Source organism: Tinamus guttatus, unplaced genomic scaffold (assembly GCF_059628265.1).
Source record: "Tinamus guttatus ecotype Peru unplaced genomic scaffold, ASM5962826v1 Tinamus_guttatus_pri_ptg000211l, whole genome shotgun sequence".
In the NCBI taxonomy this organism is placed as follows: domain Eukaryota; kingdom Metazoa; phylum Chordata; class Aves; order Tinamiformes; family Tinamidae; genus Tinamus; species Tinamus guttatus.
Genome location: NW_028288745.1, coordinates 2,632,607 through 2,655,823, shown reverse-complemented (window position 1 = coordinate 2,655,823; position 23,217 = coordinate 2,632,607). Strand labels below are relative to the sequence as shown.

General features: G+C 40.8%; 1 protein-coding gene across 1 annotated transcript in view; it reads left to right on the top strand.

Moving 5' to 3' along the window:
* The window catches only part of NEK7 (NIMA related kinase 7), a 38,914-nt gene extending 19,815 nt beyond the window's left edge, over positions 1 to 19,099 (top strand). The window contains exons 6-10 of the mRNA XM_088524563.1: positions 2,617 to 2,725; positions 3,887 to 3,994; positions 9,056 to 9,150; positions 13,344 to 13,457; positions 18,981 to 19,099. Of these exons, the coding sequence (XP_088380689.1) occupies positions 2,617 to 2,725; positions 3,887 to 3,994; positions 9,056 to 9,150; positions 13,344 to 13,457; positions 18,981 to 19,091 (537 nt within the window). The 3' untranslated portion in view covers positions 19,092 to 19,099. The remainder of the gene's footprint in view (positions 1 to 2,616; positions 2,726 to 3,886; positions 3,995 to 9,055; positions 9,151 to 13,343; positions 13,458 to 18,980) is intronic.
* The last annotated feature ends 4,118 nt before the right edge of the window (positions 19,100 to 23,217 follow it).

The window sequence follows — 23,217 nt, the reverse complement described above, 5'->3', positions numbered from 1 at the left end:
TATTTCCCTTAGAGGTACTGAAAAATATTTATGAATTTGAGAGTGATTACATTTCCTGTAGGGCATTGTACAGTGTGTTATGCTGAAGTCTGGGTAGATTGGTCTGGATGTGTTCTCCTTTATTCGAATCCATTGCTTAATTTGGTGATCCAAGTTAGATACCAGGTGAGGCTGGTTTGCTTCTCCAGTGTTTGTCCAATGCACTTTGTCTTCCTTCTTTTTATTTTATTTGCCAAATATTTATTTGCTGTTTATTTGCCAAACTGTCCTCGTAAAGCCTGGATAAGATGATTTGCTACTTGCTGTCACTTTCGCCTTCAGCGTCTGATCTTTAAAGCATCATCTGAAGACACTCAGTATAACTTCATGCTTTAATAGAGATGCTAATTTTTTCTTTCATTCATCTCTTTCACATATTTTTTTCCATCTCCAAGAACCTGAATGGCATATGGTGTTTATGTGCAAGGCAACTAGATTCAGCTCGACTAGGGCAGAAACATTTGCAGGCTACTTTTAGCCATTCGTTAGGGCAAACCAGAAGAGTTCTGCCTTCCCGTCAGGAAGCTGCTTGGTTGCTGGTTCCTGTACAACCTGCCGCCTTTAGAGCTCGCCAGGGCATTCAAATGGCTGACTTAGGACCAGAAGGAAAAATCTGATTTATATGCAAAGCATGAATTTCAGTTTTAACTGTGCTGACCTTCTGAAAACTCTCCAAATAGTTTTATATGATTCCTTTCTGTTTACACATGCAGATGGGAATTTCATGGAATGTGAGTCTTCACTTATCAAGGGCTTTTCATTAGAAACCTGCACCTTGTTTGGGGGCCTAATTCTGTACAAACGCAGTCTTTTTAATAGCTGATTCTTTTCATTGCTGTTGTCTTTGCTGGTGGACAGCAGCCTAGGAAAAGATGGAGAATATCTATTTTTAAAAGAGGCAGTGAAATTAATACCTGTATAAAACAGTATTCATTGAGTTTGTTTGGAAGTATTGGGCCTCATTCTTTGTTAAGTTTAAATGTTGTTAGCAAATCTAACGGCTGTCTTTCTATTTTGACAAATAAATATTCAAAATCTGTAGGGTTAATAACTTTTCTTGCTGAAAGAATCAAGAATATTCATTTGTTACCATCACGCACAATTTAAATGCCTCGAGTAGAATGAAAGGGCATCTTCAGTACTGTTGGGTGACAAACACTGCAAGAACCAAAGCAGATTTTGTCATCTGCTCTGATGTTATAGATAGAAAAATGAATAAAATGCTAAAAAAGTTTTTATACTTAAAACCCATGTTGTACTTTTAAAGAATGTAATTGAAAATCATTGTTTTAGCCATTTTGTGAACAGTATTTCATCATTGCTTGTACTTCAATTTGATTTTTCTTTTTCTTTTTTTTTTTTTTAAAAAAAAAAAGGCCGTTAGAATGTTTAGCTCAAGTGCCTGGTTACAATTATGATAATTTCAGAATGCATTTTAAATGGAGGAGCGGTGCTTTCATGTACACACGCTTACATGTATTGTGTATTTGTTTTAAAATGAAAAGAAACCTGCTCTCCATCTTCCTGTTGACATCAAACAATCCTCTGATATGCAAATCCAGCTGTGGGGAGAGCAGATACACGGGGCTTGTTTGGATTCGGTCCAAGACTGAGGAAAAATATATTTAAATAAGTCGCTTGCATGTTTTGCCTCATTAAAATAAAAATGCATTTTGAAGTAATCCCTTTAACTGGAAACATTTTGGGTGGAATTTTATGATCCTTTGTGTAAATGATGCATTTCACTATAGCTAAGCATCTTCCTCGTGCTTCTGCGCATTTCTGTCAACTTCACGGGGGCACGTTTTAGGATATTAACTATATAAAACTTCTTTTTTTTTTAGTGTGGTAAATGTTTGTTTTGTAAACTTAGTGTGCATGAATATATGCACTATTAAAGTAGTTCCGAGTAAACTGCTTTACATCCAATCATTGTGCTAGTACTAGTGGTGTTCCTACGTTTTCTTTGTCTGTTTCGAGTCTGTTAAAATAAGAATTCTTGCAAGAAAAGCAACTGACTTTTGAGCAACAATTTTTCTGTTTAGTCTTTAGCTGAAAATTTTGTAATGATTAAACTCGCACATTTTAGAATTGGCCGAACTCCAGGTTTTCGGTATGTATTTGTGGAGAACTGTATTATTCAAATGCTGAGTATAGTGTTTGAAGGAATTGTGTGTAGCAGAGCATAATTATGTTTCACATAAGCTTTAACAGGCCATCAAACTGTTACCCATGATGAGTAAGATCTGTTAATGTTGTTTAAACAGAATGGAAAATATTTGAACAGCAGGAGATGGATCAGTATGAAATTTTGGAAAGTAAATCATACTTTCATTCCAGTTTTAAGTATTTGACAAAGCCTATTTTTCTTGTACGCTCTTTGTCTGTGAATGTGTGCAGCTGCTCTTGGTGTTTTTCTGTTTCAAAGGTGAGGATATGGAAATTATTATTGGTGCAAAGACACTTTTCCTCGAGGACGCTCCAGTAGCCATATTTAATACCTGGGTTATCTGTTTCTTTTTCTGGGCCTTTTATGCATATTTTAAGTTTTTGTGCTTTTCTTTTTTTTCCTTTAAGCATTTTAAGAAGCAGAAGAGGTTGATACCCGAGAGGACAGTGTGGAAGTACTTTGTTCAGCTTTGCAGTGCCTTGGAGCACATGCACTCCCGCCGGGTCATGCATCGAGGTAACGCGTGCGGTGCAGATCGCTCTACTTTAATGACCTTTTTCCTCTATGAGAATTAAGCTGGTTCGGTGCAGATGGCACCAAATAATCATCATGGGATCAGTTTTGCCAACCCCTAACACAGGGTTTCTGTGGCACCCTGCGAGTAGCAGGGGAGGGTGACAGAAGTTTGTGCCTGTGGATGTGCTCTGCCTTGTGCACGTTTTATGCACTTGCTTGCAAAATAAGGGATGGTTTTACAAGTGATGGAATCTCTACTGCTGCCTCTCTGCAGTTCATTTTGCCAAAATTTGCCATTTGTCCAAAATAAAAAATTACTTCTGTCTTTTGTTTTTGTGTTGTTTTTCGGAACCTGAAAACGCCAGCATTCAAAGGATTTTTAACCATGCATTTTTGCATATCTACGTCTTATGCAAACTGTAATCTCTTCTGTTCAAACTTCTATGAATCCACTTTTAAGTTCTGAGCCACAGTGTGTTGCTCTTGAGCTCAGTGAGAGCTGGGGACATTTGCCTCGTAAAAAATCAGGTCAGTTTGTTTTGAAGACGTACAGGTACCTTGTTAAAAATCATAAAATAAACCTTTAGCTTTTGTCTCTGAAGGATTGGATTAAAACTGAAATTGGATATTACTTGTGAGAAATAACTGTCTGGGGTATACATCATTATTTTGCTTTGTTTCTACTTGATTAGCCCGATTCTACTGATGAGTTCACATAGCCATTCTCCTGAGTAAAACTTACCCCTTCCTTTTTTTATTTTTTGATGCCTGATGTTGAAGAGAGTCAGTTTCATATTTCAAGTAGCATCGTGAAAGTAAGGTTTAGGATTTAGTGTATATAAAAATGTTTTTGGTCTGCCGTTTAAAGTAATAAGAGGTTTTCTAGCTAGGGCACGAGCAATTAAGTATAGTTTATAAAGTAATAATGAAATCCCTGTGTGTGTATTTTTTTAACTCTTCGTGGCCTTTTATTTTTGCTATTCAGGTTGCTTGTGTGATGTCGATGCAGTTACAAACTTTGAACTGCAGTTTCACTCCTGCTGAGCAGCACTGTCAAGTTTCATTAATATTATCCATAATTAAAAACCTCTTTCTGTGTATTATTGATAGAGTGATAGCTTTTCTTACAATCTCACTGCGACTTTATCTTTTTTTTTCCAGATATAAAGCCAGCTAATGTGTTCATTACCGCGACAGGGGTCGTAAAGCTGGGAGACCTTGGCCTGGGACGATTTTTCAGCTCCAAAACCACAGCTGCACATTCTCTAGGTAAGTGAGTGTTAGTTGTGGGTGGGAGGGATGCAGATTTTACATGTTGGCAATATTGCACCCCTCACTTTGAAACTAAAAACAAATCAACAAAAGCAAACAGAGAGACCTCTACCTGGCAGGGTGTTTTTTTTTTCTTGAAAGTAGCCTGGTCAGCACCATGGACAAATGCAAAAAGCTGTAATGCTGAAGTGGTGTCACAAGTGGAGCTCCTTTTCCCTTTGTTTGACTGGAGAAGTCTTCCATGTGGTAGCATTTTTTAGAAATTCTAGGAAAAAGTAATGTCAATACTGACTTTTTTTTGGTAGCTTTTAGATTTTTAATTAGTGTTGGAAATAAGATGGTAGTTTCTATGCCTATGTATCATTGGTGATGTGGTTCAAAAGGGTTAAAGGAGAAACTCTTCTCCTTTAAAAAAGAAAAAAGAGCATCTTACAGATTAACCTTAAAATGATTGAATAATTATTAATTAGCTTGGGAAAATTGACTGTACTCTAGTGACTGTAGTTCCCACCCCATAAGATTGGAAAGAGGAAAAGAATCACATAATTCTTTTGCAGCAATTATCCAGTATCATTGCAGTCATTCCCTACAAGTACATTTGGGTGAAGTTTCTCTCTATAAGATAAGTAGATTGAGGAGATACCACACTTAGGTTGCATGGACTGTAAAAGTATTTGTGTGTGTGTTACATATGAGCATGTGTGTGCATATGCACATGCATGTTCTGAAATGTCCATTTTTTTGCTACCCCATTTAAAAAAAGTCTTTTCCAAAAACATTTTCGCAGAACTCATATCTTTCAGATAGTTAGGTTGGACTGCAGAGAACTGACAAGCTGTAGGATCTCGGTGGAAGTAAAAGGAAGTCCTTGTAACGAGAGCAGTATCTGCTTTAAAGGGAAATAGAAGGTTTCATGTTTACAGTAGCATGATGCAGTTTTTGGTTAGGAAAACAACCTTTTTTTTCCCCCTAAAATGGCTGCTTTTAATGCTTGCTGAATCCAATCTTGGTCATTCATACCAAGGGTGTGAATTTGAGACCCCTCGACCCCTCAAGCCCAGGACTTTAAATGATAACAGGACCGAGCTGGTAGGTAGAACTGACTTGCGTGCTGCTCAGAGACAATTTTTGAGAAAAGAGTGACCATACTGTGAGCAGTGGCTTTTAGATATATTTATATGCTTGGCAAAAGCGTGTTGTGAAAAATAACCCTTCTTGTGACCTTTATTTAAAGATATTAAATAGTATTTGCAGTTCCTATCTTGGGGTCATAGGAGGGCTCACGGAGAAATACATTTGCAGATACTGATGGTCCTAGTTAGGCAGTGAAATGTTAGACTTGCTGGATAAAAATGTGCTATACTTGTGCTCACATTTTAATTAAAACTATTCGGATTGTTCCAGTTATCAGTAAACTAAAGAAGAGAGTATTGATGTTCACTGTGTTTATAGCGTTTAAGATGTGGCTGGTATCTGCAGTAACAGCCAAAATGAGGGCAGAGCAGGGCCGGGCAGGAGCAGCACCCACGGGGCTTCCACGCGGGCGCTCAGCTGCAGCCCTGAGGACGCTGCATCCGCTCGGCTGCAGCGTGGGAATGAGCAAGTCCTGCAGGTCCTGGGTGCTGCTGGCAGCGCTGCCGGGTTCTCCTTTGCCCTCGTTGGGGTCCCGTTAATGAAACGGGGACGAAAGGCAGCGGTGAGGAGAGGGAGCTGCCCCTGCACTGCTTGCAGGAGCCGCTAGATCCCAGGCCAGCTTTCAGCAGGGTCCGAGTGCGTGGAGAAAGCACAAGTCAGTGGTGAGGGAAGGAGAGCTGGGCTTTTCTGAGGTGCAAATCGGAAGGTTAAGATGGGGGGAAGAGCTGTTTCCACATGATGTTATCTAGGCTTGTTGCAGGAAATAGTTGCAAGGGACTGAAGGCTGACCGAGGGTTAAAGACAAACAACCAAAGCCCCAAACCACCAAAGCCATTTTCTCTCTAGCAGTTTATACTTGTTTACAGGCTTTATAAAAATTTCAGTGGCAAACTAGGTTAAGGCTTTCAGACATACAGGAATGTACTAAAATTTTCATTAGCTGCTGCTTGTAACTGCTAATTATGAGTAATACTGATTAGAATGCTTGATCCGTTTAAAACAAATGGAAATTCTTCACTGGATAGTGTTGTTAAATGGAAATCCTTCACTGGATAGGGCTGTTAAATGTTTTTAATGGGTTTCATACAGCCTTATCAAAGCAGCAGGAGTTTCCTATTACAGAATGCATACACCTTTTTAAAGATAAAAATATTTCTTACAAAAATCCAAGTGAAATGGAGGTATTTGGTATTGCTGATCTGGGCAAATTTCTTAGCTTCAGAAGACGTTATTGGGAAGGTGTGTCAAGAAGAGCATCCAAGAAAGGCTCCCTGTGACTTTGTCTGTCGTCGGCGTTATTTAATGGCTGAATGGCCTTATGCTCTTTAAAGAAATGTCAGTGCTGAAGACAGCTTATGGCACTGCTGTTAAAACACTTAGCTACACTTCATGTTTAAGAGTTTCCTTAAGGTAAAAGAAGCTGATTTTTCAGTTGGAGTTAGAACTTTTTTTTTTTTTTCCAGCTTCAGTAGTCATTCTGTCTAATGACTAATGGAACTGAGTATTGTCTAGTTGTAGTAATCCCCCAGAAAGAGCAAACAACTCGACTTCTCCAGTGACGTCGTGGCCATGGTGTGAATTCCTCTTCCGCGTTCGCTTTGCTCGTGGGCCAAGGGCAGAAACACGGAGGGTTCCGTGTGAACCGCGGTGATTCACCAAGGCTCAGCACAAGAAGTGTCCCACAGCTTTTCCAAAAGAGAAACCGAGACCTGTTTTGCTAAATCACTACTGATTTTTTTAAAGTCTATTAATGTAATGGCTGACTCATCTGATGTTTATTTTGTGCAAGTGGTATTAATGTTTGCTGGGCGGACTCCTCTCCCAGTTTACAAAATGTTTCCTAGTGTTTAGTTAGCTACTGTTTCCTGAAACTCCTCTGTGCGTTGCCACTTTTCACACACACTCTCTTCTTTTTCTCAGCAGCAATGTGAGTTACACGTGTATGCAGGTAATAAAAGGGAATGTTCACATCCTTACACCCTTTTCTTCATCATAGTTTTCATCATTTCTGTGACTTCTGTCTCCTCCGTACAAAACCAGAAAGCTTCCATAAAGAAACAGCATTTTCCGGCCCTCTCTAAAAGGGAGGGAGCTGCAGAGCGGCAGCAGCCCCTGGGGAAGCAGATTTGGCCATTTTCAAGATGACCGCTAAAGCTTGCAGGTTATCCAAGATGTGGAAGTGTAGGAAATAGCGTTGAAGTCACAAATGCTGTTCCTGAAAATAGAGCTACCTTAACGTGTTACATCTTTGTCTGTCCTATCGCACGCCATTGCTTTCACAGATAATTAAAGCAAGCAGCATGTCCTTATCGTACTGTGGTGTGTATATGTCACTTAGCAGCCACAATACGGATGTGGGAGGAGGCAGGAGCGCAGCTGAACCTGGGCTGCGGGATTTGGCGCCCGGTGCCAGGGCACCGCGCTCCCGTGGCGCTCGTGAGCCCTCGCGGTGGCTTCGGTCCGAGTAGCGAATCCTTCCCGTCGCGTCCAGCTGCAAACAGCCCAGCAGTAATACTGAGGTCTACATCTGGAGGCTCTTCCTGTGTTTTGAGTAGCTGCATGCTGTAATTCCTGTTGTGCTTCACTTGTTGGTCACCGGGGGCTTCAGGCTGTGTTGCAGCCGAGGTGTTACACCAGGCTAAACTCTGTAAAATGAGAGCATTTGTTCTGCTTTTTCACTATCATCAATCTTTCACATCAGACACCTGACGTATCGGCAGCTTTCCCAGGGCTCCTGCTTAAAATTCCCTTTGCTTTGGGAGAGGCCGAGCGCTGCCGCCTCCATGGCTGCTTCCTGGCACCTCCACGTGCTGCTTCGTGTCTCCAGCAAGAAAGGCAGCCAGCTCCTAACCCCTTTTTTGTTACTCGTAGAGCCGTTTTTTTGTTACTCTTAAAGCTATTTTTATGTTGCTAAATGGATCGTGCCAGTAGAGCATCTGAATATCCTCAGTGGGTGTGTGGATTCACAGATGCAAAATACAACAGAAAGCCTCCAGGGGTATCCAAGCTTGCAAGTCCCAGGAAAAAAACTTAAAGACTTCAGCAGAGAAGTACTACAAGCATAGTAAAAATCTTTAAGCTATATCAAGGGAAATATTGTTTAGTTACAGCTCCCGCTTTTAGATGGATGCTATTAAATGCAGATTAAAATATTGTTGTTGATAACCCATATTCTAGAGCACTCAAGTAGGAAACTGATCATCCTCTTCCATAAGAGAGGTGCCATGCTTTGAGATGCCAGCCTCTATGAAGTGTGGGAAGGCCACGTTCCCAAAGAAAAGCCCTTAAGTTGGGACCAGATCAAAATCATTAATCTCATTATTAAGAGATGGAATAATATATATATTTGCTGTATCTCCATTTACAGAATCCATATGGAGATGAGTTCTGAATAGCTGAAACTAAATCAGAAATGCAGAAGTGCCTATGATAGCCTCAAAATTCCTATGAAGTAAAATTGTGTGAGGTTTATCCTCGGATTTTTGTGGGAGTATTGATTTTTTTAAACTCTGGCAATGTTACGACAGTTTTAGTTTGGAAATACAGTCAGTGACAATGAAATGACTTTAATTTGGTTGGATTTAATTGTGGGAGAAAATGTTTAGGATGTGTGCCTGTATCTTTCTAGGAAAAAAACCCTAATTTTGGAGATCTTTCTGAGCAGGTTTAAAAGCAAAAAATGGAAATATTTTATAAATGGTTTTGATAACTGCATATCAGTAGTGAAAATAAAGCTGCCCTGGGTGAAATGTGTGTCTAATTCATGTCCATTTTCATCAAACTGCAAAGTTACATGTTCAAACTATGCATAGGGAAATGCCAGTACAAAAGATAAGAATTGCTTTTTTGGGGCCAGGAATACCGCGTTTTTTACTACTTCATAGCAGCGTTTCTCATGCAGAAATTCTTGTGTGTTTGTTGCAGTTGGTACCCCTTATTACATGTCTCCGGAGAGAATACACGAAAACGGTTACAACTTCAAGTCTGACATCTGGTCCCTGGGCTGCCTGCTGTACGAGGTAACGCGCCGGAGCGCCAGGCGCGCGGCCCGGTCCGGCCCCTCTCTGCGTTCCGCTGCTTTGTGCAAAAGCTGCTGTTGAGCCCTTTATGTATTTTAAAAATATATTTAGCAATGAGAAAGGTCTTGAGGAATTTCACCATATAAAATGCTTGGGAGTTACTAGATGCTTGCCTTTTACTAGGATTATTACAAAAAAAATTACAGGACTTTGCTGAGGTTGTGCATAACTGGAGGATTAATAAGTCAATCATGATGGGCACGTGGAAAAATTATTTGAGGTATTTTAAAGGGCCTATGTTTTTTATATGATTTCGGTAATACATGAGTTGAGGAGAGTTAGAACTGGCTTGAGCTTCCAACTAATGCTCGCTTAAACTGTGATATACTCTAATATAAGCCTAGTTATCTAGAACTGAAATAAACAATAAATTGGGCTGCTCTGTGCTTTTTACTACCGTCTTGGATTAACTTTCAAAAATAACAGCTTTGTTGCAGAGGCATGAGTATTTTTCTCCTTCCTCTTCCCCTGCTAGTTAACTAAAATAGTTTTAAGTTCTGTGTTGGGCAGTCTTAGGGTGCACGTACCCGAGTGTAAAGGACCTTCTGTCCTGAAGGGGGAAAAGATGTAGGGCCAGTTCAAAGGGACTCGTAGTGAAGGTGTGCAGGACAGGAGGCCACTGCATCTCCCAAGTCCATGCCATGTGTGAAGGAAACACCGAGCAGTGGTGGGGAAGGCTGCTGGAAGCCGTTTCTTTGCCCTGTAGTGCTGGCAGTGAGATCTTCCCAGTCATCTCCCAGGTAAAAGCTGATCTATCCAATGTGCCACCTGCCTAGGTGGAAAAAACAGCCACCTGCCTCAGTGGAACTTGAGCATCTGGGCAACGTTGTCCACTACAAGTTGGTGGCCCTAAATACGGAAGGGGCCAGTAGCTCTATTGCCATTCCGAGGAGTTTGCTGGCCTGTGTCCTGCCTCTTCTCACTCTTTGGGATAATCCATAGGAATTAAGAGTGATACCTGGGTAGCAAGTATTTACAAGTTTAAATCCTCTAGTGAGACCTAATTTTGGGATTCCTTAATACCAACCATGGAAATTGCCATCAATTTCCATGTCCTACTGTATGTGCTTGTGCAAGGAGAAGCCTGGAGACAGCAAATTTCACCAGTGTATGAGGGTATTTCAATAGCCTCCCCCTACACCCCTGCTCATTTTCTTGTGTATTGTTTTTATCACAAAAACAATCAAAAACCTTAAATAACTAATTAATATATAAAATCAAGACCGTGTTTTAAGGTTAACACTTCTTCAGTGTTATGGATTCAGATTGCCAAGTGGATCAATAATAGTTATTTTTCTTCTAATTTTTTTTAGCTTGCTACTTTGCTGCTGCATGCATTACATTAAAACTTTATCTGATTTTTTTTGAACAGTGTGCAAAAATTTAAGCAGCTAAATATCTTTATTCCAGTGATCATAACAGAATCACTAGATACTTTTTCTTTAATGCATTTTAGCAGGATGCTATTGAGGTTGACTTTTTTTTTTCACCTGTACTTGTTGTATGAATAGAACAGTTTTTCTGTGTAGTTAATTTGCTAAATTACCAGCCCTTTAATTTTGAAATTTTACATTTAATTAAAAAAAAGCATAGAAATAAATATACACTTAACATTTTTCTTATTTAAAAAAAAAATCGGAGAACTTGCTTAAGGTTGTGCAAGCCATGCCTGGACATTGGTGTGGTTGTTATCGGTGCTCTTTTGTGCTGGGTGTCTTTCTGTGATACGTGTTATGTGCATTACCTGCATTTTAACACATTTTATTGTATTGATTTCATGCTAATGTGTGCTCTGGATTCTCTCCAACTTAATTGGGGAAAAGCTGTGGCATGTTTATCACTTTTCAATGCACGCTTAATTGCCATTAAGCTCTTCTCAGTTATGTTTTAATTAAAGTTTAAACTAATTAGCTATAGCTTATGTTTATTTAAAAATATTATTTCTAACCTATTCTACAGATTATTGTTCAGTGCTTACTGACATGGTCACTGGTATTTTTTTAAAAAACGTATTTTAAAGTCCGCTTTCCAGAGCCTCAGATATTTCCGCAACCTGTAATTAAAAAAAAAAACAGTACTGCGGGAGTTTTTAATTGATATGCAACAAAGTAGACTTTGCTAATTAAAACCAAGATGCTGTGCTTTTGCTACACGGACCTTTACAAGGAAACGTGGGTTTTACACATTTCCTTTTATTGTTCAGCGTAGCGATTGCATCCTTACAGGGTTGTAGGTTGGTGGCTTACAGTTCAAAAAAAAAAAAAAAAAGAGGAGAAGAAGAAGAGGAGGGAGCTGGAGCTGCCACCAGCCCCGCAGACAGACAGTGGGCTCCCGTCCCGCAGACACCCCCGGAATACTAATCAGCAAAGTCAGACCCTGGAGGTCAGGGAGCAAGTCAATCATTCCAGCGATCGTCTCAGTGTGGAGGATCAAATTAGCCTGAAAAATTCAGCTGCTGGGAGGAGAGGGCGAGCAGCTGTCAGGGGCAGCAGCGAGATGCACTAATGAACCAGATGAATAGTGCAAAAGCTTGAAAATAAAAACAGGACAGTTGACATTTTTCATCTGTCAAAGCAGGAGATGCATGAAAATATAGTATTCCTGTTTTAACTCCTTAGGGGACATTCGGAATTTCTTTTAACACTCTGCAGCATTCAAACAAAAGTGCTTTTTAATGAACACCTAGAGTATGAAATGAGTATCTGTGCATTTATTTGAATTTTTGCAAGCGTACAGACTCTGTAGCTGATTTTGATTTTATTTTTATTCTATTTTTTGGTCATTAGCCTGCATTTTTTAGCATTCTTTTCAAGGTAGAGCCAGTGGCACGTACATCAAAAAAACGAACATTATTTTGTTAGCACAGTTCTAGAATTTGTGGGGCCAGTGGAGGACAGAATTCAGTAGTATTAATTTGGGAGCTTTAAATTCATTCTTATTTGAAGTTAATACAAAAATTAGTGCTGAACCATTTGAAAGCATTTTATTGGGTATAAAGTAAATAGACGTTAGAATTTTTTTCTCCCCCCCTTTTTTTTTCCCCGTATCATGTCAGTGCTTGGCCACGAAGGAGTTAAAGGCATATCTGGAGGACCACAAGACAGATGAGAGCCATTTTCAGCTTGTCCTGTCCCTGTTGAAGCTCACTGAGTAGCACAGCATGGACCAGCGTGTTTCACACACGCTCTGCCTGTCTGGGGAATGTACACATTGTCCTTCCAAAATCAAACTTATTAGCACATGTAGAAAAGGGTGACTGACTTTGGGGCAGCTCCGCGCTCAAAGCAGCAGTCGTGCTGCTGCGGTTCAAAGCCTCAGAAAGCCTTTGAGCAGAATGGAGAGATTTTGAAATGAATTTTTAGATTTGTAATCCCGCTAACTATAGCATTTGTCTCTACCAGAAATGTCAAGTTGCAACGTTGTCTAGAAATAAATACTATTTTTAGGTTGATCGTTTATTTAATGTTCTCCACCAGATAATTTTTAATACTCATAACTATAATACCCAACTGTATCAGCTGAATTTTGCACTTCTAATGAAGTTTCAGGATGCAACCTCATTTTTTGTTGAAGCATTTTGGAGTAGCATACTGAATCATGAGTATTTTTTGGAAGTATTCATGAACTTGTGTTCCTCACAGCTTTCCTTATTTAAAACAAACAAAAAAAAAGGCAATAGCAGAATAGCAGAAGTAGGCTGCAAAGTTGCTTTTATCCAGCATTTTCACTATAGGCTATTGCTTTAGATCAACTAATTTTTTTCAGGTAAATGATATACTTTTCATTTTTTCCAAGGGGTATATAGAGAAGTTTTGTGGGTGTGTTTTTATTTTCCTTAGTGGTGCAACCCCCATGCTCACAGCAACAGCTGAAACTATTAATAGAGTACGAGGAAAAACCAGGTGAAACAGTGTCCTGGTGTACAACTGAAATGCTGTGACGTGAGGATGCTGGCAGTACTGCTGTGCCCCTGCAAACTGCTTATATTAATTGCTTCAGACCTAGTGTTTTAGCCCTTTGACCAAACTGAACAGAAGTCATTAAAAGTCCCTTTGACTTACTAGTACACTAGATTTTGTGACAGAACAGGTCTATTAAAAGCACAAAGTAAAAGTGTGTTTTCTTTCAAACAGATGGCTGCTCTGCAGAGTCCCTTCTATGGCGATAAAATGAACCTGTACTCCCTGTGCAAGAAGATTGAGCAGTGCGACTACCCGCCCCTGCCCTCGGATCACTACTCAGAGGAAGTAAGGAACGCTGTGCTCACAGGCCAGCGTCTTTCTGGGGATAGGCTGGGGCTTTTTCAGGCAAACGAACCAGGGTGATTTCATGCTATTTGAAGATTATCCCCCTAAGCGTTTGCTTGACCTTGCTCCAATGCTTATCTCCAAAAGGCACTCTCATACAACGTTTTTATCTTTATTTTTTTTACTACCGCTTGTAGCCTCACACCATTAGCTGCCCAATTTCCTTGGTCTTCCTTGCGAGCCTCGCAAAACGCAGCGTCACTCCAGGATGCCCAACAACACGCGTTGCGCGTCGCGGGGGCTTACGGCCACGTTATGGCTTTCTAACAGCACCATGACGCAGGCTTATGCCCACGATAAACCAGCGCGCCAGCCTCGCTTCTCCAGAGACTGCCATTAAAGTAGAGCTAATGTCGCTCAATAGTAAAAATGAATTGTTAATCCCCATTTGTCCGCATTACGAAGCTGTAATGTGCTGCTCCGTGTGACTGAACAACAGTAGTGATTTGGCAGAAAAGTGGTTTGTGACCATGTTAATCGGAAATTTCAGAGAAATACAGAAAAACATAATACGGATGAATTTGAGCAGTATACTGTGTGTGTGTGTGTAGCCCAACAGCATTTGTTTTAAGCTGGTGCATAATATCTCTTTGCCGTCAAAATGGGGACTGTGTGCGTGTGGGGAAGGGATTACTTTTTTTTTTTTTTTTTTTTTTTTACTATAAAGTGAAAGGAAACAAGATAGGAGAAACTAAATATTTTTCTTACCCAATATGACAGGGTAAGGAAATATAAATGCTTGCTGCTTCATGTTCCGAAATGCCAGTTTTGAAATACTTTCCCACTTAGAACAGGGCAAACCGATAGGAGCTGTAAAGCAAATAAGAGGCACTAGTAACCATTTCTAATTGAATTTGGTCTGCAAGAATTAAAGATCAATTTGAAAACATAATAATCGTGATCACTGAAATAATGAAGGCAAGGTGTTGTGCGATTTTTTTTTTTTTTTTTTCCTCCTAGGATAGGAGGTTGCAATTTCGAATCTTTTTACATTCGAGGGCAGTAATTGGGCTGTTAATAAAACATAACTGCCCTGTGTTTTGTTGTGTTTATGGCGCCAGTTTTTCCCCCTTTATGAAGCCCAAAAGCTGGGCTCGGAAAGGTAATGGGGCAGCTTTGCAGAAGGCGCGATGCTGAGGTGCGAGTAGTTTGTGCCGCGCGGCCCGTGGCGGGTTTGGCGGTTCGTGGTCTCGGCCGGTTCCTCGCGGCTGTTTGCGTCAGGCGGCGGCGGCGGTGCGCTCCGGCGGGCCGCGCGCGGTGCCGGTGCCGGGGGCCGCTCTTTGTGGTGTCACTCACGCCGCCGAGCCCATGAATATTTCACGCGGCCGCGTCCTCGGCCTCCCTTCTTCTCGCCGGGCTCGTTTTCAGGCCGTCCCTATTTGCATTTCACATGGCGGCTGCCGAGGCCGCTCCGGGCGGTTGCCATGGCGACGCGGCCTGCGCTCCGCCGGGTGCCCGCGGGGATGCGCCGGGTCCCCTCGCCCCGTCGCGGTCCGGGAATTGGGTGGGAAGAGGGACGGGGCCGCTACACCTCCGGTTGGCACAAATCCGCCCTTTCCGAAACAACCGTGTGGGGTTTTGCAACGTAACGAGAGCTGTAATACAACTTACAACTGCGGATGGAGTCTCTTAACAGGAGTAATCCAATGGGTTTTCTGCAGGGTTAATAGACGTTCATTAGTAACTTATTTTCTTCTGAAACACATTTATATTGCCCAAATACACAAGAAATATAGATGTTTTCACTAATTATTTCATCAAAACATTCCTTTTCACTTGTACAAAAAGTGCTGTGCTCAATTTAAAAAGAAAGACCCAGAGAAGCATTATTTGTCATGACAATAACATCCTAAACATTTCATTTCTATATATGTGCACCATATATATGTATCCCATGTAAGGTTTATATATGAAACCTTAAAGCAGGATGGAAGCACGCTCAGTGAGCAGTAAAGTTCAGGGATCCCCAAACAGTAAAACCCACCTTATATTCTGTAGCAATGAATTTGCTGAAAGAATAACCTCACTGAGGATCTGTGTCTTCAGATAAGTGCTTTGATTGCAAAATAGAAGACGTGTGTTTTGGGTAAACTCTCTGTATGAATTGGCATTTAAAGATGTATCGTTTTGGAAGTCCCTCAAGACTAACTTTTTATTAATACTTCATGTTTGTGGTGTTCCACATCAACGTGATGGACAGATGTGGCTTAAGACACGCAGAGGGATACCTTTTTTTATTATTATTTTAATACATGCCTTTAATCTGAAATTCTAATACTGAGAGGTGCTGCCCGTTGCAGTTGCAAGCGGACCTGCTTGAGCAGCACAGTGCCAAGCGAGGTTTTCCAGGCACTTGACCACTGTGGGGATCTCCATTTCCAAACATGCCTTAGGAAGCCCTGGTGCTCGGACTGAGCGCTTGGCACTTGCTGAAAACCATTCTCATTTAGGACATTTGCCAGCCCTGCCCCAGGCCTTGGGCATCGCTCGCGTTGGCCGCATCAGCAGCACGTGGCTCGTGTCCTGCTGCTTCCATGTCAGGCTGAACTGCAGCCCGAGGACACTGCATGTGCCAAGTGTCCGGCTGCTTCCCGTGATCATGGAAAATTCCCCTGATCATTGAAAGTTTTATAAAGATTAGAGAGGTTGACAAAGACTTCAGATTTATTTAAATTGATATTTCTGGAGGGTATGTGAAGAAATAGGACTAGCGTTAGCATCCAGGATGGTCCCAGTCTCGGTCCAGGAAGATTTCTGTGTTCCTGTGTTAACAGTTATTTTCCTCCTGCATAGAAAAATTACTTGATTTGATCCCAAAGGTTTGCTGTTCAATAACAAGGCTCCAAAGAGCTCCAGGATTTTGAAGTTACTCAGGCATCTGCCCCCTCGTTGCCCTCTGTTTCAGGCATAATCAGCTGTGCTTTCTTGCCCTACAGCAGAAATTCTGGGGATTGGGAGGGGGAGGCAGATTTAGCAGCATCTCCGGTGACCAGCATTTAGATGTTGTTGGCCAAAAGAGGTCTGCGGCCATATTGCTTATTTAATTAAAATATTAGTGCAGGTTCATGAGCAACTGAGCTCACCTCTTGCATTATGTTAAGAGTTTAAGTGCATCAAATGGGTGATTGTCCCCCACTGTTAACGTGTTCTTGTAAATCCTTTCTTCCCTCCAAACAATACCAGCTTGTTAGAGTAAAAACAAAACACACAAACAAAAATAAAACACAAAAACCTGCAAAATGCTACCGGTCATAATGCCATGTAGCTTATTTTTCTACCCTAAATATACTAGTAAGAATTACTATGGGCTAAATCCCTATATGCACTTTTGAATATTGGTGCTGTTTTTCCTAAAGCGCCTTCCTAAGAAGTTAGTCTCTATTGCTATTTCTAAAGCTTTGAATATGCTGTAACATTAATAACAAAAGCAGCTCTGGAGAAGACATCGTTTAATGACATTAAACAGTTTGAGTCTGAAAATGACTTTTGGATGGAAAAGTTCAGCTTGGAAAAACAAAACCAGTTAACCACAAGCCAGCACTGGAAAGCCATAAGTACCTATTGGTGGCAAACAAGGTCTCTTGGGCTTTTCACAGATAAATCTCCTGATGATCTAATTTTATTGCACTACCTACAGTTAAGCTATTGACATGCAGCTAATATATATATATATATTTTTTTTTTAAAAAAAAAACAACACATACACACACAACAAGAAAACAAACAATTCCTCCCCTCCAGCCCCCAAAACAAACTCTTTGCTAAAAAGAAAGAGTGTTGTAGGGATGTAATTTTTGTATTGTATATATGAAATATCTGCACGTTGTATACCATTCAGAAGGTTTGTGTGAGGGCCAGTGCTCAAGGCTTTAGACAGTGGTGTGTAATCTTTCCTTCTTAATTCTTGAATTTTATATTCCAGCACATTTAAATTCTTCTGGAAAAAAATAAGGGGGTGTAGTTATAACTTTAAAAGCATATTAGTCTTTCAATAGAAAGCAGGAAATGAACTCTGATGGCAAATTTGAACATGCAGTCTGTTGCCTTTGAATAACCGTGGTGATGAGATTGCACTTTTATTTGCAGTAAGTACAGCTTTTTTCAATACCCCTATCTGAGAGTGCTAGGAGGGAGGCTGAACCAGATTTGACACCTTGCCAGGAAAGGCTAGATTGCACGTTTCTCTTTTTTCCTTTTTTTTTTTTTTTTTTTTAATACTATAAGGACATTTAGGAGGTCAGAGCAGAACTGTTACCACCAAGACAGAGCTCCCTGCAGCTGTAAGGCCGCCTCAGAGGCGGCAGCCGTTTCAGGAGGCTGTCCAGCAGGAAGCGCGTTCCACGGCGTGGAGGGCTCGGGAAACGTGCACGGTGCAACCTGGACATGGAAGCTGCCCCCCAGGAAGCCCCCAGCCCGTGGGGAGCTCCGGGGTCACCTGCAGTAACTCCCCTGCCCCGTGGCTGCTCCTGGCAGGTTCGGAGGCAGTGACGGGTATCTCAGGGGTGGCTGCTGCTCTCCCTCTGCTCTGCGTGGGCTCTCTAAAAAAACCCAGTAGACTAGAGTTTTTGCAGAAATTAGGTATTTTCTACTCACAGTGGTTGCTTTTTCCCAGATAAAGCTTTTCTTCAACATGTGTGTTAATTATGTGGCTTTTTTTTTTTTTTAAGGGAGAAAAAAATTAAGGGCTTAATCCTATGAACAAGTACTGGAACATAAACTAGAGACTATTTTGTCCAGTATCCCGTCTTTGATAATGGGCAAATGGAAGAACAGGGCCAACATCATGCGTATTTCAGAATCGCATAGAATATTTCCCCCAGATACTTGTCCCAAGTTTTAGCAGTTTGAAATTCAGCAGTTTCCCAAGTCAGAGGTGGAATCTTCCTATTAAAAATAACCACCAGTGTGTTCAACTTGCCTGCTTCCTTTTTGCACGTGTTCATGTCGGGGCTCCCAGCAGCTGGAGGATCTGCAGGGTCATTTCACATTGTGTGAGGATTCACTGTCTGTCCCTGGTCATGTCACACAGGACCTTCACTCCCGAGTTTGTGTTTGCCTTGTATTTATCTGTTTACCTTCTCCAAACTCATTGCAGCCGTCTAGGCTGACAAGACCTAGGCTGGGGTTTGAAGTCATGGATGCCTGTAGGACACGGGAATCATCATGGAAATGATTTGTTGTGAATATATGTCTGGAATTGTATGTTGAAAGCATTGGAACTTGAATCGCCTTACCTGCTTTTCTAGAGAGCAGCATGAAAATGCAGAGATCGCAGGAGCACGTTGTTTATGTGCTTGTATAAAACCCATGTGGGGGATGCTGAGAGGGTGTTGGGTTTGCATGCGGATACGGATGCAGAATTGCTGCGTTGAGCTAATTTCTGCCAATTTCTTACTAACTTGAAGCTGAGAGTACCCAAATGACAGCACTGCTGGCTCCCTGACACGTATTTTCCTTTCCTAGCTGCGGCAATTAGTGAATATGTGCATCAACCCGGACCCCGAGAGGCGGCCGGACGTCACGTACGTGTACGACGTCGCGAAGCGCATGCACGCGCACACGGCGAGCAGCTGAGCGGCCGCGGGCACGGCGGCCACGCTCCGGCCTTTCCAGCCTTTCTTTGTGTGTTACAGAAATGTAATTATTTGAAGCTTATTGTCATGCTCTGAATTGTAAACCAGTTTATATACAGGCTTTTTTTTTTTTTTTTTTTTTTTTTTTTTTGGCCAACTTGCAGTTTTAAAACAGGTTGCAATATGTAAAGCGTAGCTACCGGGAACCACTGTTTTCCATGTAAAGTGAGTTCAAGTGTATTTTTCTTTAATAACAAAATTGTATTCAGTTGGACCTTGGTTCTAAAACACAGTTGCACTTTTGCACATGATAGAGATATTAGGATTATTATTCAGAAACAAATTTCTGAATCTCACAGTTTTATTAAGTTATGAAAAATGAGTTAGCACAGTTAAATTTATTATTTTAATCTTTCTTCTAAAAGGGGGGTGGTTGTTATAGGAGACTACTGTATTTTATACTGAATTGTAGGTGCAGCTCTTGGCGTGAGAGGAGCCTGATGAGCTGAGCTGTTGCAGGTGTGCCAAGTGTGCTGGGAAAAGAGTTACAGGGAAAAACTCACATGCCGAAATTTCTGTAACATCCCTTTTCTTTCTGTTTTTTTCTGGCATAATGCACATAAAAAGTTTGTTGGAGGTTTTGGGGGAAGGTTTAAGGTGTTAATTCTGCAGTCAGGTCGTTTGCAAGAGACTTGTGCAACGCTGCTCTGCAGCAGCAGGAGGCTACGCAGGGAAATGCTGAAGCTACACAGGTGATTTTTGCAGCAGTAAGGAATCAGGGAGGGTAGCACATAGGAGAAGGTCCAGTCTAAAAGATGCAATGCTTCATTTTCAACTTCCCAACTGTTTATGTATATGTCACTGTAGATTACTGTATTTAAAATTAAATGACCTTACAGCACTATATTTAAAATTGAACAATGCTTTTTTGATTTTTTTTTTTTTTTAATCCACAAATTTTTTGGTATCTTTGTGTACAATAATACAAATGTTTTCTTCCTGAATATTTGATTTTATATACTGTATGTATTCTGAGAAGTAGTTTTATATTTAGCATAAGCAAATATTAGCTTTGCCTTTTAAATGCAAGTTGCCAGTCTGTCATTTGGAAAGTAAATATATATGCAGATTATTTTACTGATACCTTATTAGTGGAAAAGGAAATTCACAATATTTTGGGGAAAGCCTTTTGGATATGTTTTAGTAATATTTTTACTGTTAAGAACAAGACTTTTTTTTCTTTTTTTTTTTTCCTTAAGAATATGCTATAATGGAATTTGAACTGAAATTTATTGAGTTTGAAGACAATTGTTTTGCGAATATACAAACTTTCAGGACAGAGTTTAGTGGAACTGCTGAAAAGCTATTAAGGTCAGTTAAATCTTTACATAGGTAAGATGAGATTGAATCAAAGAATCTGCAGTATGTACTTGTATATAAGGACTCTGTATATGGTTAGTCTCTGCACACTTTTTGTTTTGTGTGTGACTTTAAATATAACATAGCAGTGTATAATGAACACAGTACAGCCATGTGTCTTTGTCCTAGACCAATTCTTTTGATTTGACATAATGCTTAAAAAAACAAAACATCCAACTGTGGGTTTATCCAACATCAAGCTCAGTCAGGCTTTTTTTGTTGTTGTTTCTTACTACAAGTAGTAAGGAAATTCTGTTGAATAAAATACACAGGTTTTAAAATTATGAATATACCAGAACCTTTTTTTTTTCCTCTTTTTTTATTTTGGTGACAAAATTGTGTAAAAGGAATCCTTAGTTTTCTATCTGGCTGCTGTATGTACTCAGTTACTCTCTTAAGGCTTCAATGCAGCAACTTATGGGAGTGAAGTATTTAAGAGCCCTGACAGAATGCCTTGGCTTGTGTCCAGCAACCCCTCTCTGTGTCTCTCTGTGTCTCTCTGTCTCATTTCTTTTTTTTTTTTTTTTTTTTTTTTTTCCCTCCCAACCACTGATTTTCAAAACTGTCGGTTATGTTTTATAATAAAGTCAAATGGGTTTTATTGGAAAAGACAACAGTTGCAGTTCTTGCTTGGCTGCCGGAATTAGCTCTTAATATGCATGTATACTCAAGCTGGTTGTTTCTGAAACGAAGTTGAACACGCAATTTCTGGAAAAAAAAATCCAAACACAACTATACTCTCTGCATCTGTGATTATGTATCAATTATTAGCATTTTTCCTGAAGGAAGCTCAGAACAGTTTCCCTTCCACACTAATGTGTTTGGAAGGGCAGCTCGAGTGTAGGCATCGTGATGAGCGATGAGTACCTACTCCAGTGTTTAAGCCCTGATGATTAATCTTTTGCTGAGTAAAAGTAGCAGTTGTTCCTATTGAAAAGCAGTCTAAAAGAAGTGGTGCAGATGCCTCTGGTACTGACCCTGGTCCCTGAGCACCCGGCAAGGGCTAACAGAGCTGCCCGGGGACTCCAAGCCATCCCTCAAGTAAGTTACCTTGAACATATGAAAAACTTGTTGTCTGTTACAACGCTTCCATTTCTCCTGTGCTTCTGTAAAGAGTTTTCTTTGCAAAACACCATTCTGATTTTCATGTGCTGATGGTGGCATTTGGCACTATTTATTTTGTGTTTATGGCATTACATGTTTATTTACTTTAAAATGAATGTTACATTTCTAACATAAATGTCTGCCCAGCTTCTCCTTTTATTTCAGTAGTACTGCAGTATTAACATGCTTCATAAAACAGTGAACTTTATGCTTTGAATGACATCACTTAAAACATTTGTCTTGAGTCTTAAGGGCTCCCCTGGCGTGCAATAGTCTAATAGAACATACAGATATTAAATAAAATGTAAAAATGGTAGTGCTTCTATGATATTTCCTCAACTTTTATTATTACAGATGTATGTATTACAGTAGATGTTACCTATCTTGTGGACAGTTTGCTGCTTCTAGTAGTTGATTATAGGTGAGTTTTATAGCCTGTCACAGAAGAAGTATGTTTAAAAAAAGTTTCACACTATATGTCAAAATTATATTGAAAAAGGCTAGATCTGTGAGTGGTCAGCCCAGTAGAGTTTTTATCTATAATATTTAAAAAGAGAATCTAAAATTATTTTTAAGCAGTATGAAAATAACCTGAAAAGCATTTTATAAAGGAAAAACGCACAAACCTGCATTTCTTGCCCCCTTCCCATGACCCGTGACCCTCGTGTTTTTTATGGGAGTCTGGTAATTCTTAGTGAACCTGTTTTACGTGCAGTGAATAAACAGGGGCTGGCAGGGTGTGTGTATGAAGAACCACTGCCCAGCTCCCTTGGCAAACTTTGTGTTTTACTGTTTTGGCAGCGCAGGCTGCTGTGTTTTTTAATCTCTTCTGTACGTTGCAATGAGGCAGCTACCCGCCCTGTGAGCAGGCAGTAGAAGTCTTGGCTCTATTGCTAACGAGCCCGAACTGTGAAAATGGGCAAGAGTGGGATTGGAAGCATTGGAGAGGCTGGTGTTTGATTCCCGCTTGGGATTAGGAAAGAGTGGAATTCCTGACAGAGGCTTGGGAGTGGAGAAGCCAGCCTTGTTAGACCGGAGCTTCTCGGGGCTCTCCGGACAGCACCCAAAGCTGCAGTTTCTTCTCGTGACCCCTCCAGCACTGGCGTCGGGTTCTCGTGGCCGGCACGAGGAGGAGTCGGTGGAGGCCTTTGCTCTGGGTCTGTGGAGACTTCCTTTATTTGGGAAGTTAAGGAGCGGGACAGCAGAGCACAAATCACCACTTTAACAGTCCAAAGCTTTTTCTAGGACCAGCACGTCCCTGCACCACCCAGTGAGTGAGCGTTGGTCTCTGAATATCCGACCTGCAGTTTGGCCTGGATGAACTCCTAACCCTTTGTGCTGAGGTCCTCCAGCAAAAGTAGCAATTCAGGAACGTGGGAAATGCAGGTATTGGCCATGCCTGATTTGATCCTTATGTTTGCAAACATTCCAAACATTCAGATGTGGATTTATTTTTAAGGTTTTCTTCCAAACTTTACACCTTTTCCTGAACTTTCTTTTAATATTTTCCCTTTCTTATTCACTCCTGCATCCTGCCATTTCTGTTTCCTGCTGCTTGTGCTTCGTCCTCTGCTGTCTGTTCCGCAGCCCTCCTGCTTTGACGT